The sequence below is a fragment of the Limulus polyphemus genome, unplaced genomic scaffold (assembly GCF_000517525.1).
Source record: "Limulus polyphemus unplaced genomic scaffold, Limulus_polyphemus-2.1.2 Scaffold1549, whole genome shotgun sequence".
In the NCBI taxonomy this organism is placed as follows: Eukaryota; Metazoa; Arthropoda; class Merostomata; order Xiphosura; family Limulidae; genus Limulus; species Limulus polyphemus.
In genome coordinates, this window is record NW_013667159.1 from 153722 (window position 1) to 173261 (window position 19540).

Sequence of the window (19540 nt, forward strand, 5' to 3'; positions counted from 1 at the left end):
AAGTCGCGTGCCCTAACCACCTGGCCATGCCGAGCCAACTTAAAATTGTAAATTAACTTACATTTCTGTCTATAGAACAGTGTAGTGTGTTGAGTCTTCACAAATCGAGAAGTTTAGCTTGTCATCAGTAAGTTACATGTAAAAAACCTACATACCTTTCTTCTTTTTTAGTAAAAGAAAAAGATCACAGGTGTACATATGTTATTTTACAAAATTATACCACTTCATTATGCTTATAAATTGTTGGTTGCCAGTTTGTTACTTCTCCAATTGAACACCCTGACTTGGAAATTTTTCTTTTAAAACTAAAAATAATTTATTCATTGGTTTCTTCATAAAACATATTTTTTTTAAAACATAATGCCTAACGTTTTTGATATTTGTATTAAAGGAAAACAGGAAAAATTTGGTATTTTTTTAAAACAAAAACCTAAAACACATTAAAGTAAACATTTTCACAATTACATTTTTATAAACATCTTGGAACATGGCCAGTTTTCAACTGTATTATGTAGACAAAGTATGTACAGCTATTAAGTTTTATGTTATAAAATCATATTATCAGATGAAACACTGTGTCTACTTCTAGCTCATGTTTGCAGATGATCATAGCTATTAAGTTTTATGTTATAAAATCATAGTATCAGATGAAACACTGTGTCTACTTGTAGCTCATGTTCGCAGATGGATCAGTTAGAAAATGGAAGGTTTCTTTGTTGGAGATGATATTTCACTAATCTTTTGCGTAGCTCCTTCAGATTTTTGAATTAACAGTTATTCTGATCACAGAGATGTGATGTATGTACATACTTTTAGCTGTCTGTTGCCTTTAATTGGATCAGATCTTTGTGTTGAGTTGAGAAAACGTATGCTGCTGTTACTGAAATTGTATAGTACTGTTATTTAGATCAAATCTGTATACTAAGTACAGCTAACATATCTTGCTATCATTTTGGTTAAATCTCTGTGCTAAGTATGACTAATGTATGTCAATGTTATTTAAATCAAATCTCTGTGCTACATACGACTAATATACGTTGATTTTATTTAAGCCAAATCTCTGTGTTAAGTACGACTAATGTTTGTGGATGTTATTTAAACCATAGCTCTGTGCTAAGTATGACTAATGTTTGTGGATGTTATTTAAACCATAGCTCTGTGCTAAGTATGACTAATGTTTGTGGATGTTATTTAAACCGAATCTCTGGTCTAAGTTCGGCTAATGTACGTCAATGTGAGTTAAATAAATTCTCTGTGTTAAGTACAACAAAAATATGTTGCTGTTACTAAGATCACATCTTTGTGTTAAGTATAACTAAACTATATTGCTGTTATGGAGATTGAATCTCTTGCTATGTACACCTGAAGCATGTCATTCTTATTTAAATCAAATCTCTGCGTTAAACACAGCTAACATATTTTGCTGCTATATAGATCACATTCCTATGCTAAATACATCTAATATATGTTGCCATTATTTAAATCATATCTCTGTGCCAAATACATCTCAAGTATTTTGAAATTATTGAAATCATATCTCTGTGACAAGTACATCTAAACTATGTTGACATTATTTAAATCATATCTCTGTGCCAAATACATCTCAAGTATGTTGACATTATTTAAATCATATCTCTGTGACAAGTACCTCTAAAGTATGTTGCCATTATTTAAATCATATCTCTGTGCCAAATACATCTCAAGTATGTTGCCATTATTTAAATCATATCTCTGTGCCAAATACATCTCAAGTATGTTGAGATTATTTAAATCACATTTCTGTGACAAGTACATTTAAAATATGATTCTATTAGTTAAATCATATCTCTATGCCAACTACGCCTAAAGTATGTTGACATTATTTTGATCACATCTCTGTGACAAGTACATCTAAGGTATGTTGCCATTATTTTGATCACATCTCTGTGCCAAGTACATCTCAAGTATGTTGAGATTATTTAAATCACATCTCTGTACCAAATACATCTAAAGTATGTTGACATTATTTAAATCATATCTCTTTGACAAGTACATCTAAAGTATGTTGCCATTATTTTGACCATATCTCTGTGCATTGTACATCTAATGTATATTACTGTTATTTAGATCACATCTCTTTGCTGGAAGCAACTAAACTGGAACATGAGACTACCATTCTCAATCTTAAAGAGGATATTGCATTGCTAAAAGAAAAGTTTCAGAAACTGGAAAAATTAAAGTCAGAGTGTGAAACATCTGCCAAACAGAAAGAAGCAGAATTACTTAGAAATATGTCAAACTTGAAAAAGGTTTGTGTGACAAATTTAAAGTATCTGATTAAAATGTTATAGTTCTTTAGAACTGTTTTATCTAACTCCCTCATTGTTTTAGTCATTATAGTTTCCATTTATCGATTCCCAATTAAATATCTTAGACCCAAGATTTAACTCGTGACAAAACTTAAAGTTTTTGGAATTTTTTTGTTTGTTAGAAATAATATCTTGAAGCTATGCTGTTGTTTTTACACAAAGGATCTGGGAGAGTTACAAGAGTCTAAGAGCAGGCTTCAAGAACAGTTTGAACAACAAAGCATTGCTCTTAAATGCCAAAATTCAGAAAGGGACGAAGCAGTACAAGATACCTATGAAAAACAACTCCAAGAACTGAGAGAACAGCACAGGAGTCAGATTGTGACCGTAAATGATCAATGGGAACACAAAATGAAGAACAAAACAGAAGTGTGTTTATATATATATATATGTCTGTCTAAACAATTATCTGATAGAATTAGAAGCCTTACTTTTCTTTATTGACTTTTAACCTAGACACATTTTACACTCCATCTATCCACATATTTCCAGTTTGATTAAACTTATTCTTGTAATTTTAATTTGTTTTACAGAATAAATTGCAACCAATATCAACCAATACTTTTCAATGTATTTTACGTCCACTAGTCCAATTTGTTTAAAATCTCATATAGAGTCTGTCTATGCATAAATACATATACTGACTTAAACTTTAAAGTAAACATATCATAAAATAGTAACTTTTAATGTATTTAATTCTCCTGTACATTTGTGAAATGTCCGTTTATTAGCTCATACCAGCAGCATGATAATACAAACACACACTCAAGTGATTATGAGCAATTGAAACCTTTTCTTTAAATGGCAGCATTCATGTAAATTGTGCTTCTATTAGCATGCAAAAATAATTTTATTGTGTTTTTTTTTACTGTATTACATAATATTTACTAGACCTCTTATTTAATTTCACGTAACCCATTCTTCTAAATTACACTTCAAAGAAAGTTACAAAATATTTCACATCACTTTTTTTTAATATAAGAATAGATTACATTAACAAATTTTACATGTAAAATTCTAATTCTCTGTTTGATTTCAACCATTGAAAGCCGTTCAAGCACAAGCTATAACAAACATTAATAGTCTCATTTTGAAGTTATTTACTGACTATGAGAATGATCACACCAGTGATCAAAATGTTGTATCTGTTTTAAAAACAAATCTTCCTTATTGTAACTTGTAATAAAATTATATATATGTAGTTTCTTAAAAGTATCATTTTTACTTTAAGAAAGGTTTTCTGCATTGTAATGAATTATATTTTTTTCTATATTTACTTTACTAATTACATATTAATTTTCGTGTAAGGAATTTGATAATCAACTTGAAGACAAAAGACAAAAACTAGAATCACAGCAGCAGGAATATGAAACCAGTATTGCTAGTCTGGAAAAACAGTTAAAGGATAAGTCTCAACAAGAGAGTGAAAAGATCACCAGTTTACATATGGCTTTAGATGAGAAAAATAAGAATTTGAATAGTGCTCAAAAACTGGTCACATCATTGTCTCTACAGGTGACCCAGTTGGAGGAAGACCTTGCAACAACCAAAAGTGAGCTAAAAGAAATGAAAGAGAACCTTCATAAGACTCAGGTTTGTTAGATTTTCTTTATTTTGTTACTTTTAAATTTTTATGGACAATGAGCAAGAGTCAGAAGAGAGCATGGAAACAACTACGAATAACAGAAATACAGAGAAAATCAGGGTAATAAGAACTGAAGTTAAAGAATGAGGTCTGATGTTATAAGTAATAAGAACTGAAGTTAAAGAATGAGGTCTGATGTTATATGTAATAAGAACTGAAGTTAAAGAATGAGGTCTGATGTTATATGTAATAAGAACTGTTATAACATCAGACCTCATTCTTTAACTTCAGTTCTTATTACATATAACATTAAACCTCATTCTTTAACTTTAAAACTAGTCCAAATTTATAGTGATTCAGGCAGTTTTATGTTACTTGGAACAAGTGGTATGTTCCCCATATACACAACACACTATTAAAGAAAACGTTTTTTTCCTGTTCTTTATTATTTTACTCTCTGCAGACTAGGGGAGAGGACTTTTACATAGCCCAGCTTTCCTTTATGCACATATGGTTGTTGTCAACTATTTCACTCCATACATTTTATACATAAATGTATAAACACAAATTAATTATTAAAACAGACTTGAGGTATGTCTTAGACAAAGTTTAAGAAATAAAAAAAAACACTAGATACGACAGTAATAAAATCTTGGAAAAACTTTAATTTGATGCAATGTTTTGGGCTTTAACCCTTCTTCAGGTGATGTTTGTTAAAGTTGAATATACAGAGCACACTTGAATATCACTAAGAAAGGTAACAGTAGGAGAACCTGTAAAACATGGTTTGAAGTGTGATGTAACAATTGTTGTAAAGAAATGACACGAGTGAAAGAGAAACAGAAGGAAAAGGTGTAAATAAATGCAAAGCTGATACACGAGAGGTAATAGTGGGAAAAGATGGAGTATGTTGAAAATAAATTAACAAAAAACTTGTCTAGTTTAAACCAAGTGAAGAAATTGTATTCCTTAGATCATCCTGAAGCATTGTAACATGTTTCACTTTGTTGTCAAAATTGTATTTATTTTGATTACTTAAAAAATTAAATTTATTTTAGTACATAAACAGTAACAAGAATGCTTTACAGAAAAATAAAACTGTATTAGTTGCTGTTAGTACAAAAACTTCTTTGTCTGTTGACCCTGCCACCTCCACCACACACACACACATTGAGACTTAATTGAATCGTCTGAGTATTGTATTTTAAATCTCAAATTTTGTGTGTAACAATTGTACATTGTCTCTGTATGCCATCTATGTTGCTTTCTAGTTTATTAGTCCTTCCTTTTGCTTTTAAATTGAAAATTTGTTTGTGTTAAAGTAGCCTTTATTAACTTTCTAAAAATTAGATTTGCAAAAATTGAACATACATGTTGCTCACATAGTTAGGTATCATCTGTTGCTCGGATCTTTAATTATTCAGCCCTTCATCGAGCTAAAAGAACTAAATTTATGAACTTCCTAATCCTAAAACAAACTAAGCTTTAACTTGAAACTTTCAGTGAGTGTATTATGTATAGAATGTTTTTACTATTTCAAATATGTTAATATGTGTTTCTACAGTTTCATTACAATTAATATAATTTTGTCCTTATTGGGAAATATTGTTTTCATGAGTAAAAAGGAGAGTTTAATTCATTAACAATGATTAGACTACCCCTCATGAAAAATCTGTAAATCTTACTAGGAAGAGCTTATTTGTAAACAGAAGCTTTGGGATGAAGAGAAGGACACAATTCAAGAAGAATATATCCAACAACAGAAACAGCTGACCAGTTCACTGAATACAAGCTGGCAGGAAAAAATGAGGTATTGCATTAAAATTTACCAGTCCGTCAAATAAAATAGTTAAATTATTTCAGTATGTGACTAAAATATACAGTAGTTATCATATTTAGAATAATGACTTATTGATACATAGTGAGTTTTGTGTGCTTTATGAAGATTAGATACATTTTTAACCAAATTTACATACATATACTTATGTATGTAACATAAGCATTTGGAGATTTGTGTATTATAAATTCAGCACTGTGAGTTTCCCCTTTTATTATTTACTAGTGAAAGTGCCCAGCAGCAATCGGGTTATTAGGTTGAAGTATTCTAGGTGACTATGTCAGTGTGTGTATTCTAAACTCATTTTAACATAAAAGTATAACCTATATACTTTTCTTGCTCCTTTATGGGTTGTGGCCTGTTTATAAAGGTAACCTTCCCTCTGACTTGTCCCTCGATTTTAAACTTAAATAATAAAAAACAAACCTCTTCAATTAATGGAACCTCTAAATTAGAAAACAACAAATATTTTTTAAAGTTTTGTATTTTACACATTTCATTTTATACTTTCAGCACATAGCCTCTTAACATTAGGTTATCCTTTTATTGCTAAGCAACATAATATAAAAGCCATTGTTGGAACACATTGTTACCAAAATGCACTGGCTTTTCTATATGCTAGAAGTTGTTATATAAGGAACCACATCTTTTCAATGTGATTTTTCATTAGATTACCTCATTAAAAAGATGCGCTCGCACATGTATGTTTGTCTGTGATATACATCTGTAATTTGTAATATAAGGAAACACTTCTTTTCTATGTGGTTTTACACTAGCTTGCCTCTTTAAAAATATGCAAATGCACATGGATAAGTAATACTACCCTGGTGCAGACCCTCATGGTTCACTTAGTATGAGTGCAAAATTTCAGGTTTCTAAGTTCTTTCCTCTTGAAACTATGGTCGTCACACATACACAGACACAGACGTGTGTGTGTCTGTCTGTGATTTCTATTTGTAATATAAGGAACCACTTCTTTTCTATGTGTTTTTCACTAGTTGGCCTCAGTAAAAAGATGTGCAGGCATGCACATTTCTTTTCTATATCGTTTTTTTGCATAAATAGATGCACACATATATAAGTAATAATATCCAGGTGCAATCCCTCAGGGTTCACTTAGTATGGGTGCAAGTTTCGGGTTTGTAGGTTCTTTCCTCTTGGAGCTATGGCAGTCACACAGAAATGCATGCACACATATATGTGTCTGTCTGTGATTCCTATTTGTAATATAAGGAACCACTTCTTTTCTACATGATTTTTCACTAGCTTGCCCCATTAAAAAATGTGTGCACGCACATGGATAAGATAAGAATAATACCCAGGTACACACCATCAAGGTCCACTTAGTATGTATGAAAATTTTCAGATTTCTAAGTTATTTCCTTTTGGAATTATAGTGGTCACAAACACACACACACAATGTGCACTAACAGGATGCACCAGCAAAAGGAGGTGGTTTTAAAGGAAATAACCAAGGTGGAGGTCCTTAGTCAGAATGGTTGCTAACAATACTTTGAACTAAAATACATGTCTTGATTAATAGATACATTTTCTGCCTGTTTGCTTTAGCTCATATTTATCCCACATGTTTAAAATTCTTTATTTATAGGTAATATGCTAAAACAAGCCAAAAATTAGTATACCTTTCTTCACCTTATCCATGCTGGTTCTCTATTACCTTGTTATAATGGTATACATACATGTTCAGAAGCTTTCATATTAAAAAAATATATAAACCTAAAAAAAAACTAAATAGATATTTATATAGTTAAGTTAATGTTTTGTTAACTTGTTGTCTTTGTAGGTTTGGATATGGTAATATAAAATTAATGTTATATTTTCCATTCTGTGTACTTTCTCATAATACACTTGGCCTATGAAGTGCTTCAAGTTCCCATATTCCTCAAAGTCACAAATACTCTTTATTCAGTAATATATCATACATTATGTTTAATACTGTACTATATAGCTCATTTAATATTGTGGCAGACAGTTTACTTAATAATATACAATCATAATTCATGTCAAAGTTCAATGCAGGAGTTGGACAATGGCCAGCAAAGGTTAATAGTTCAGTACATCCACTGCCAGAAGATGTTCTCTAGCAATATTTAAATGCCTGGTCCATATTTCTTGATGTATAAACAATGCAATTATAACGTTTTAATGGGCAGTCTCTCTTCATCCCAATCAGCATATTAAGAACTTTGTGGCTTTAACCTTTCTTAATCTTCTGAAGGTGATTCTGTTCAACAGCTCTACCTCATGTTTGGTGTCTCAAAGCAAATGTACACAGTTACGTTCAAAAAGCACACCTGCATTTTACCACACAATAATGAAGCTCAAATAACAATTTAAGAAAAGCATCATACTTAATTGGAATCATGTTCAGAAGCCAAGTATGGTTGACCACATCCTCAACAGCATTTGTGTATATCTATTGGTTTTAGTCATATATAGTTGCTTCATAAGAAATAAAATCACACTTATCACATTTCTTTTTATCGTCCTTATATATTAGAAGTAATTTTTTGTGTAAGCTATGTTTTCTCTTTACAGAAAAGAATTAGATCAAATGAAAGAAGAAATTACATCTCAAGGGACAGCAGCTCTCGAAGAAGCCAATACCAGAAAAACAATGGAATTTGAAGCATCCAAGAGAGGATGGCAGAGCAAGATTACTGAGTTGATGGAACAGGTGAAATCAGTTTTATCAGTTGTGTTTAAACTTCTGTTATGTGGTAGTTTTCAAACACTATTCTTGTAATTCATTGTTAATTAATCTAACTTTGTAATACACTTACATAAATCCAGCTTTTTGATTTAGTACTTCTGTTTTGTTTGACTGTCTTGTTAATCTTTAAAAATACTTAAGTGTTTCAAGATGTTCTATGTCTGACTTAACTCATTGAACAGTTCTGGTGTTTTGAGATCTGTCACTTCTAGGAAGGAAAGGAATTTGGTTTTGATTTTCCTTTCTCTTGGCTAGAAAATCTTTTTAATTAGATCTAATAATGAAGAAGAAGATGGTTAATAAAACACAAAATATTTTATTCACAAGGTTCGAACGTTTCGGAAACACTAATTCCATCTTCAGCAAAATCTGAAAGTTGTAATACAAAGATGATTATTAATTAAAATTATAATATAATGTCATAATCACTAGCTTACTTAGTTATTAACAGAAGTTGTAAATGGACGAATAGAACAATGCTTATATATATATATATATATTACACAGCAGTTGAGTTTAAGTGTGAAAATGTAGAAACATTTTGGATCCAAAGAGCTTTTTATGTCATTAAGAGTCGGACAGTCTTTAGCTATGAGTAAACTTTCTTTAAGGTAGAAATCAAGTTGTAGTAATGATAGAGAAACTATTAAATGAAATACTGTGACACATGGTTTCAGAACGTGAACAACTGAATGAGTGGCTAGGCTTAAGTAGTGGACGGTTGTGTTAGATACTCCTAAATGTTCACAGACTCTAATTTTTAAGTGGCACTTTGTTTTGCCAATGTAGATGACCTTACAGTCACTACACATATATTTATACAGGAGCCATGAACATAGTAGTTTAGGCAGTTGATCTTTGTATTAAAATAAGTGTTTAATGCAGTGGCTAAGTCTGTATATTATTCTGAGCTGAATTGAAGATAGAAGTTTCTTCTTTTTTTTTTATTAGAGAAGAGAATTGTTTTCTAATTTATAGGGATTGTGAACCAATAAAAGGAAGATGAATTTTGTGTATGGTGTGCACATTGGCTAGTAGTTGCAGTTTGTTGTTTAGGAAATTTTTAGCCTATGTGTACCCACTCAGGAAGAAGGGGACTTTAGTTGTTATTATTGTACAAAACAATGAATTATACAGTATCCAAGGTGCTTCCCCCGGATGTTTTTGCCCAGGCAAACCACACTTGTTCATCATATATTTCTTATGCAATATGCTTTTACTGGATGTTTTTTGCCCAGATGGACCACACATAGCATAATCTGACATAACCCAAGGTGCCTTTCCTGGATGTTTTTGCCCGGGCAGACCACACTTGGCCTAATCCTATGTATTCAAGTTGCTTCCCCTGGACGTCTTTTCCCCAGGTGGACTTCACTTGTTGGTCTCAAATTCTTATGCAAGGTGCTTCCACTGGATGTCTTTGCCCAGATGGACTGCACTTGGCATAATGGCATAAACTTGGATGTTTTTTGCCCAAGCGGACCAGATTTGATCTATTCAAATACATTTCACAGTCCTTAAGTCCTAACCATGTATTTTTATTTCATTTTTATCTCTAGCTCATTTACTGGCATCATACTATGACTCACTATACTGTGTGTGGTACTATGTCTTGTTTCTTACGATGGCTCGTTATAACGTTGATGTGGATAGAGGGCTAGTTATGATGACCCTCATGATCAATCTCATAACAGTAATTACTGTACAACTCTACAATTAACTGGATATATATGTATGAACCAAAATTAGCTCTCCCACCCATAGCAATTTCTACCTTTTTAGACTAATTAAATTCAAATGGTTTTGATGAACCATAGTAATATTTGTGTGTGTGTATATATATATATATATTGTTGCAGATGTATAAAATCTTCCTATTTTTATTATGTTATTTATTAAATGTTTTTCTTTTGTTATTTTCTCTTTTCTTATTAATTTATTAAATTTATATCTGATTTTAGATGACTCGGCTACGAAAGATGTCTGAAGAAACTGAAGAAAAACACTTGAAAGAAGTATACGAGATCAAAACTGAAGCTCAAAGTGAATGCTCTAAGCTACAGAAGGCACTTAAGGAGTTAGAAGAAGACTATAAGGAACGTATAATCACTCTAGAGTGTTCATACTCTGATAGATTACAAACTAAGCTTCAGGAAAAGGAATCATTTGATAGGGTATGTGTGTGAGGGGGTATTTCTTTTTTTTTTTTCATGATATATTTCCTCGCCTTAGATTTGAACTTCTTGCACACCAACTGGACTAAAGAGCTATCTCCCACTTTTTTTTTGAATTATTCATACTATTACATTCTTCCCCTCTCATGAACTTTGGGGTTGTGGGATGGCCCCATGTTGGGCACCAATGTGATATTTTCACTTTTTTTTACAATATATTTTCTTGTGTCAAATTTGAACCTAAGACCTCTGACATGCCAGGTGAGTGCTTTACCAACTGAACTAAAGGGCTAGCTTCCTAGAACTTGCTAATAAGACACTTTTTAACTATTCAAACTACTACATGTGCTTCTTGAATTAAAGTGTTAAAAAAAATAATTAATTGCAACCAAGATTTTGCAAAAGATTTTCATATTTATTGTATATTTTACTGTACTTCCCATCCCAACTTGAATGGGCATATCTGAAGGTATGTGTGTGTAAATATATGACCACCTCAGTATTCTAAAAAGTCTAAAGTGTTCACTGTTTTTTTATCATGAACCATGATAGTGATTCATAATGGGGATCGCAAAGAATTGCACAAACCCCTAATATAATGTTCTGGTAAAAAGCACCTTAAACAGTAAAGATTCAATTCAAACAACACTTTAAAGCCTTTATTATTGACTGCTAAGGCTGTACACATAAAAATGCACCAAAAAAACACGTATGTTAGAGTTACAAGGAAAAGAAAATTCACTCTTCTTCCTATTAGTGTTATTCTTTTGTCAGCCTACAACAAAAATGACTTGGTATATTGCATCCAAACCTTTTGTATAATACTAAATAAGGTCCTACGAAGGTTGTAAGGGTATTGAAAAGTTGATTAGTTTTTCTATATTGTACGTAAGCTAAAAAACATGATAAATATAGTGTAAACAATGTTAACATTACCCCCAGTAGTTAACTTTCTCACATTTATCTTGTGTTACTTTAAAAAGCTTAAGTACAGGGTGAAACAGGAATTAACACCCAATAATAGATGAACATTAGATGACTGTAACGTGTAGATACTTGATGCTTTGTACACTATAAAATCGGTTGTCTTTAGGGAGCCAACCTCTATATTATGTAGGAAGTGAAGGAGTAAATAAATCTAAATACACATAATATTAAATTTTATTTCACATATTCATAGAGTAATTACCTTAAAAGACATGAAGGTTTATTTAAAGCGATGTTTTAGACATATATGTTTTGTTTGAAAAGGCTGCTTTTCTACTGGTAAAATTTTTATACGTGCTTAGGCAGTGTTGTGTTTTAGTCTAGGCATATATTTGCCCATTGCTATGCATTATGTATAGAAAATTTAGTTAAACAGAAACTATAAATATTCACTATGTTCTCAAATAATTCTCCATGACAATCTCCAGCTGTAGCTTAAACTAATGCAATCAACGCTAGAAACCGGGTTTTGACACCCGTGGTGAGTAGAGCACAGATAGTCCATTGTGTAGCTTTGTGCTTAACTTCAAACAAACAAACTAACATGTCCAAAGTTTGAATATGTTCTATTCCGTAGCAAGAAATATTTGACATTCTCTTTGATGGAAAGTGAATACACTATATTACTTTGATGTAACTTAACACATAAATTAGGATTTTGCATCATTCCTATACATGTTAGAGACACCTTAAGCAGTGGTACTGCTGGGTTTTTTTCTATTGTACAATTTGAATTAATTATGATTGCTCTATATAGAGCTGAAAATTTACCAAAAAAAGCTTTCAACCTAAAACTGAAAAAATATGCATGCATTCATCAGTTACACTGTAATTGTATCATACTTATGCTTTTTACACTCACATGTTTAATTGTTACTTTCTCTCTTAATTACAGCCTTAAGTTTGCATGAAAATAAATCTTTGGTATTTAAAAAAAAACTTTTAAAATCAGGGATTGTTTGAGGAACCTTGAAGTGTTATATTAAAAGTATACATCTACATCAGTGGTATAGGAAACAGGTGCAAAGAGGGGGGTGCTTGGCTAGGCATGCAGAATAGGAAACAGTTGCAAAGAGGGGGTGCTTGGCTAGGCATGCAGAATAGGAAAACAGTTGCAAAGAGGGGTGCTTGGCTAGGCATGCAGAATAGGAAACAGTTGCAAAGAGGGGGTGCTTGGCTAGGCATGCAGAATTTACAAGGAGAAGTTGAAAGTATAATGAGCTTCTAAAAGCAGCTCCTGCACTGCCAAAGGTAACTCAATCTATGGGGGTCTGGGGGGCATGCCTCCAGAAAATTAATATGATAATATAATTTACAGTTGCTATTTAAGTAAAATATGTAAAAGTGGGGCTGCTACAGCACCCTTAGTTCCAATGCATCTGTATACATGCATGTTCTGATAACATATACATAATAACATTAATGTCCATCAGATTTTAATTTAGTTTCTTTGTGTTTGAAGGAAGAAAAGAAACAGCTAGAGACACGCCATCAAAAAGAACTAGAAGCCCAAGGAGAAGCTCATAGGATTGAGATAGAACAAGTGAAATTAGAATCAGAACACTTTTGGAATGAAGAGAGAGAAAGACTCCAGAAGAAACATGCTATTCATATTGGTAATGAAATGTTCTATTTTTTCCCCCTGAATACTACTTTTATAAGCAGTAGTCCAGTGAAATATGTTATTTTTTGATAGGCATTGTGCCTAATTTTAGTGTTTTAATAAAGCACTTAACAGAGAATTTTAGTCTCATTTCCATTCTCCAAAGTCCCGGTGGTTAGGGAGCTCAACTCGCAATATGTGGGTCGCTGGTTCGAATCCCAATCCAACCAAACATGCTCGCCCTTTCAGCTATGAGGGTTTTATAATGTGACGCTCAATCCCATTATTCATTGGTAAAAGAGTTGGTAGTGGGTGGTAATGACTAGTTGTTTTCCCTCTAGTCTTACACTGCTAAATTAGGGAAGGCTAGCACAGATAGCCCTCGTGTAGCTTTGAGTGAAATTCAAAACAAACAAACAAACTATTCTCTAAAACTTTATGGAAGTTACCTAGGATATTTAAATACTTTTCTGTGAGATTATGGACTGTTTGTTTTGTTGCAATTGTTTTCATATGTTACTTAAATTTAGTATCATTTCTTTTTCTTCAAGTAATTCTTTTTTTTTATAATCTGAATAGCCTGGAATCAAGTTCTTAATCCTGAATAAATGTAGGCTTTTTTTTCTTCTTTTTTGGCTACCACTTCTTTTCTCATTTCTACAGTATTAATCACTAAAATATTAGATTGTCGAACTTGGAGATTTTTGTTCATCAGTTTTGCCAAAGGACATTTTTTTTTTTAAGATATAGTAAATGAGTATTATATTTTAAAGAAACTTAATCAAATACTATGAACTTTTATTGTACATTCTTAGGAGTAGCTAGCTTCCTCTACTGGATGGTTTGATTTTCATTTAAGATGTTGTGTCAGAAATCTTTGTTTTTCTTTTTTAACCCTTTGACTGCAGCTGCTTTAAATTTACATGGAATTTTTGCGAACTGTATACAGCACACTAGTATTCAACTGCCAGATGTAGATCATACCCTATATGCCAAATCAGCAGTCAGTGGGTTAATGATAAGTTTCTCTTTATTTCTGGCTGAAAAATGGTCCAGAAGCACTCACTATAAGACAGTGAGCATGTAAAATATGATAGTTGATATGAACTTAATTTTGTTATATTTGTACTCATAAAACAAAAATTAGTGTGATAATGGATCTAAAAACTTTAGCTTAATACTGAGTATCAATCACAACTAAAGCACTGGAAAACTACTCTTAATATTCTTAAGTTCACTACTCTTATCATGTGTAGTTTCTTTTACATCTTTAATAGTCAATATTAATTGACCTTTTCCTCAGGTTTGATACGTGAAGAACTACAAGTTGAAAAGAAACAAGCACTTGATAAACAGGCCCAAACTCACAGAGCTGAAGTCAGGAGAGCAAGAATGGAGTTAGATGCATGTTTAAGAGAAGTTCACCAGAAAGTAGGTTATCAATGACATTTACTTTGATGTACATGCTTATTTTTGATATATCTAATATTTTGATCTAATGAACATTAATAAAAATTCCTGTAACCCCAAGATGATACACATCTCTACAGACAATTAAGCTATCTACTCTGTCTTAGAGATTTGCATGCCACTAGCCTTTAGGCAACTCCCACCTAATCTCACAAGATTTCTTGTGAATTGCACTACTGCATAATGATTTTTTTTTGGCAAAAGCCTTCCACCAATAGGAGGGTCAAAATCACCTTGCACACTAACTCCCTCTATGCTCATGAATCTTCACTCTTTTCCTCAGCACTGAATACATCAAACATATTTTTCTTTTTTAATTCACCAAGACTGTTGATGTTTAAGGAACTTGATTTCCTTCTTTTTTTTCTACAAACTATGAGCACACTTGTTTATGTAACATGTACTATTTACGTGAGTGAATAATTTCCTCATACAGGTTATGTAATAACTATGGATTATGGTGGCAAGTTTACTGGGGATGATGTGACAAGCCATTTTGCAGTCAAGACCTTCAACTCCAGTCCCTTCTTCAGGCATTCCTTCCCCTCATTTTGAACGAAGAATAGAGAGGACTATTTTGATTGCTTCCTTCTTCTGGTTATGCATTGGGAACTTCTCTCCCTGTTAAACAAAAACCATAAAACTTTCTTTCATTATCAGAACTTAATTTCACAGGTATGCACAATTCTTTCACTTTCCCCTGTGTCATATTATTATTCTTGTTCCCTACTTCGTAATTTTTTTCTTTTCTTTTCTTTGGAGGGGGCTCTTCACCTGATCTTTTTATTATACCTCTTTATCTTTTCCCTCTAAACCTCAAGTCTTAGGCACTCCACCATGCCCAGAGACATTTGCAGGTAATTCTCATTCCATTCACTTCTCCACTGTAGCCTGTACCACTTCTCTGCTCATTCACCCCTTTGTTGCTGGGACTTGTTGGGTAGGGATACTCTCCTATCCCAAGTCTGACTTCTTTATTCCCTTCTACAAGATCTTTTCCTGGTCCCCTTTTTTCGCCCTGAAGTTTGGATGTGTTCCTGATTTCATTGAATCATGGGCTGAAGCTGCCCCGTCATCATTCCTCATTTTCGTCCTTTGTTTCCACACTATCCCAAACTCAACCCTTCTCCATTGTACCTCAATTTAATTCCCACTTACTCATTTTTTGGTTCCTAATTCCCAGATTCACTCTTCTACCCATCTTCAGACTCATCAAGTTGGGTCCTGTAGATACACGGTTTGAGCTCCTGTGGTCACACTTTTCCATTCACACAGGGGTTACACTATTTTTCACCCATGGACTTTCACTTCAATTTTCTTCCCTTCTTTCTCTCAGCCGTCATCGTGTTTCCTTTTCTCTTCCAATCCAATCTACATACAGTGTCTCGAAGAGGAGGTGTTTTGTCAAGTCTTCCAAACTTTTTCGTCACTTCCACTCAATATCTTATTCACCTGGGAGTGTTTTTCAACTCATTTCTCAGCTCTGTCTAACCTCCTCCACTCTGTCTGTGTTTGTTGATCATAGCTTCACAGGAATTGCTTATCCCTTTGGGTTGCACACATATGTACCTCCTCTGTTGGTTCTTGCACAACCAGAGGAACCTCTCATGGAAAACTTTGACTATGGCTAACCTGTCCCATCCTTTACTCGAAGATTTGTATTGATGGATGGACTGATCCAATATCACCATTGGTGTTCCATTAGTTCCACCCAAACCAGACCTGCATCTCTTCAGTGAGGCTTCCCCCTCTGGTTGAGGAGCATCTCTGAATGATAATTTCACATTCGGCACATGGGCCCAGGAAGAGTCATCTCTACATATCAATGCACTTTAACTTTCAGTAGTTTGTTGTACATGTTCCCATATCTTACTCCTCTTATTGGATAATTTTGTTAGGATCCATTTTGACAACTCCTCAGTTTTTCTATATCAACTGCCAAAGGAAAATCTGATCCAGAACCTCTTGCTTTCAAACCCTGGACCTTCCTTATAGGGCCAAATTTCTATGGGCTCATCTGTGAACTGTGAACTGTCTGTCTTGGCTGGACTATGTTCTGCCCATAGAATGATCTATTTACCCCTAAGTTTTCCATTGGGGGTGATCTCTCTTTTGGGCTTCACTCATTGATGGCTTGCCAACCATCTCATTTCCAAGCTTCCTCTCTTCTAATCACCTGTTCCTCATCACTTGACTCTGGCTGTTGATGCTTTCAGCCAGAACTGGTCTTATCCTTTTCATCATGCTTACCCACCTCTCCATCAGGCCCTGGCTTTGTGTCAGGACACTCCTTGTTGTGTCCTCTTGGTGGTACCCCTCTGGCTGGTTCAACTTTGGTTCCCTCTTCTATGCCACCTGGCAACACAACCCAAATTTCCCCTGCCAACTGTACTCTTTCTCTTCTGCTTCAACCTCACACATCACTATTTCATCACGAGATCTTGTCCCTCCATCTTCACATTTGGGATTTGTCTGGTCCGTCACCTGTAGAACCAGACTTGCCAATCAGGTAGTCTTTTTCTTTCCCATTCCTCTCATCCTTCTGCCTTATCCATCTACCTGTGTAACTGGTGTGTCTTTCGTTGTTGGTCCATCTGTCACCACTTTTCTCCTGACCATCCTACCATTGGCCATCTCTCTTCCTTTTATCTGGTTGTTTGACAGTGGATCAGCTGTTTCCACCATTTCTGGTTAATGGGTGGCCTAGTCTACAAATTTCGACTTGCTCAATATCACAAAGTATTTTGCTCTTCAGTTCTCTCCACCTTGCTCTGGTTTTTCCTTATCCATAGACCCACTTGCCCTCTTCCCATGCCCATTGGAACCTCAATGTCATCCTGTACATTCTTACACATGCCCATTTTGAACTGTTGACAACTTATACCACCTTTCTCTTTAAACATGTATCCTCTTACTTCTTATCTGTTGCTGTCATTCAGATATCTATGTTATCAACTTTTCCATACTCCTTTCTATCATTCTTATATTCTTCTTTATCCTAACCTCTTCTTCAGCTGCTTGAGAAGGAAACTGCCCTCTTTCTTCTATCTCCCTTCCTTCTATTTCAAACCTCTATAATCATTCGGACCTAGACTTTTGTGTCCTGTTCATACTTTTTGTTGCTACTTAGCTCGTACCTCTCACTTTCATGGCTCCCATATTCGACTCTATAGTGAAGGGGTGAGTATCTATCGGAAATATATATTTTCAGGTAAGGAAAATGTTAAAACCCATTAAATGTGTTTTTATAATCTCTTGTGCAAACAATTCGGATGGAAATAGAGAAAATCTTATTGGTTAAGCCTTTTTTTCTTCATGTTATGAGCTGGGGGCAGCCAATATTACAAATAAATGCTTAGTCAATATTATTCACAATTAGATTTTAAAATATGTGAACTTTGGATCTATAATGGACCATGTAATATGATATTATTTGACTTTAAATATTCTGACAATTAGTGATATTTGTAAATTAGTATTAGCAAAATTTACATAAATTTACCAATAAAATATTACCTCCAATTTTCCAAAATTATTTCATCAAAGTAAGTAAAGCTCATAATCATGTTACAAGGCTAGCTGCTTCCAGTGACTTTTACCTACCACAATGTCATACTTCTTTAGATCAAAGGTCGGTTACATTTAGAGGAAGTGAATTATGGTCTGAGATACCTAGTAATTTACAAATACTTATCCTTTTATAATTTAGAGAAGCTTTCACATCTTACTTCTTAAATATTATAAAGAAATAACATCTTAACATATATTTATTAATGTTAATTTTATGCCTCGTGTATATGTAACATTCAAGCTCATAAAGAGTTCGGTTAAAATTAATCATCTTTGTTATGGTTGGCTAGATACCCAATCGATCATTTTTTCTCATCCTATATATAAAATAATTAATGTTAATCATTACATTTATTTTGTAAGTTCCTTACAAATGCAAATAAAAATGTTGATGTTGGTAATATTATTACTTCCATTACAAATCTAACAAGTTATTGAGAAAAGTAAAATACTTACAGTAACAAGTTACTTGAATAATTCTGATCAACAACTTTTTTTAAATTTCATTATGTTTTTAGATACTTCTAAGGCTGTTTTTTTTCTAAGTTTTTGATGCTGATCTTGGAATTAGAAAAAGAATTCCAAAATACTTGTAACTAAAGATCTTTTTGATATTACTTCATTTTAATATTTCTCATGATGTTTTGATTTCCACCTTATGAATCATTTTAATCTCTGCAAAAAGGTCATCTAGAATCATCACAATCAGCTAAAAAAGAAATGCTGAGGTACCCTGAAATCGAAAACAAAAATTGGAAAAATCTTATACCATGAAAAATGGACGAAACCTAAAAGATTTATTAGTTCATGCATAGTTGAAGTCACTCATCTTCAGTGTGATACACACTGCTGTTCACGTTCACCGTGCAACAAGTGCCATTTCATCAACATCAGTTCCTCTGTACTTGAGCCCAACTGCACGTACTCATTCAAACAGTTGTTCACCTGTACACCAAAGTGCCTAATTTATTGCACTATTTGTTTATATTGTGGACAATTGTACATAGGAGAAACAGATCGGATGTTGTCTGACTGAGCACATGAACACAACCGTAATGTTCAGAATTATGATCCAAACAAACCTGTGACTAAACACTTTAATAATAATGACTATAACATTAGTCACTTCAGAATCCTTGCCCTCTTTTATTCATTGACAGTAAATGAAAAGAGACAACAAGATGAAAATTAACTCATCTGTTGGCTTGGTACCATTCTCCCAAAGGGAATAA

General features: G+C 33.2%; 1 protein-coding gene across 6 annotated transcripts in view; it reads left to right on the top strand.

Annotated features, from left to right (window-relative positions):
* Positions 1-19540, top strand: part of LOC106464052 (protein FAM184A-like) — a 128267-nt gene that overhangs the window by 88602 nt on the left and 20125 nt on the right. For 4 of the 6 annotated variants that reach the window (XR_002611626.1, XM_022391712.1, XM_013924162.2 and 1 more), the window contains exons 6-13: positions 2107-2288; positions 2511-2717; positions 3657-3941; positions 5622-5743; positions 8330-8468; positions 10466-10678; positions 13128-13281; positions 14572-14699. Coding sequence is in view for 5 of the 6 variants with exons in the window: in XM_022391712.1 (XP_022247420.1) it covers positions 2107-2288; positions 2511-2717; positions 3657-3941; positions 5622-5743; positions 8330-8468; positions 10466-10678; positions 13128-13281; positions 14572-14699 (1430 nt within the window). In the remaining variant the exon portion in view is untranslated. The remainder of the gene's footprint in view (positions 1-2106; positions 2289-2510; positions 2718-3656; positions 3942-5621; positions 5744-8329; positions 8469-10465; positions 10679-13127; positions 13282-14571; positions 14700-19540) is intronic. The other 2 variants (XM_022391713.1, XM_022391714.1) reach the window with 2 other exon arrangements.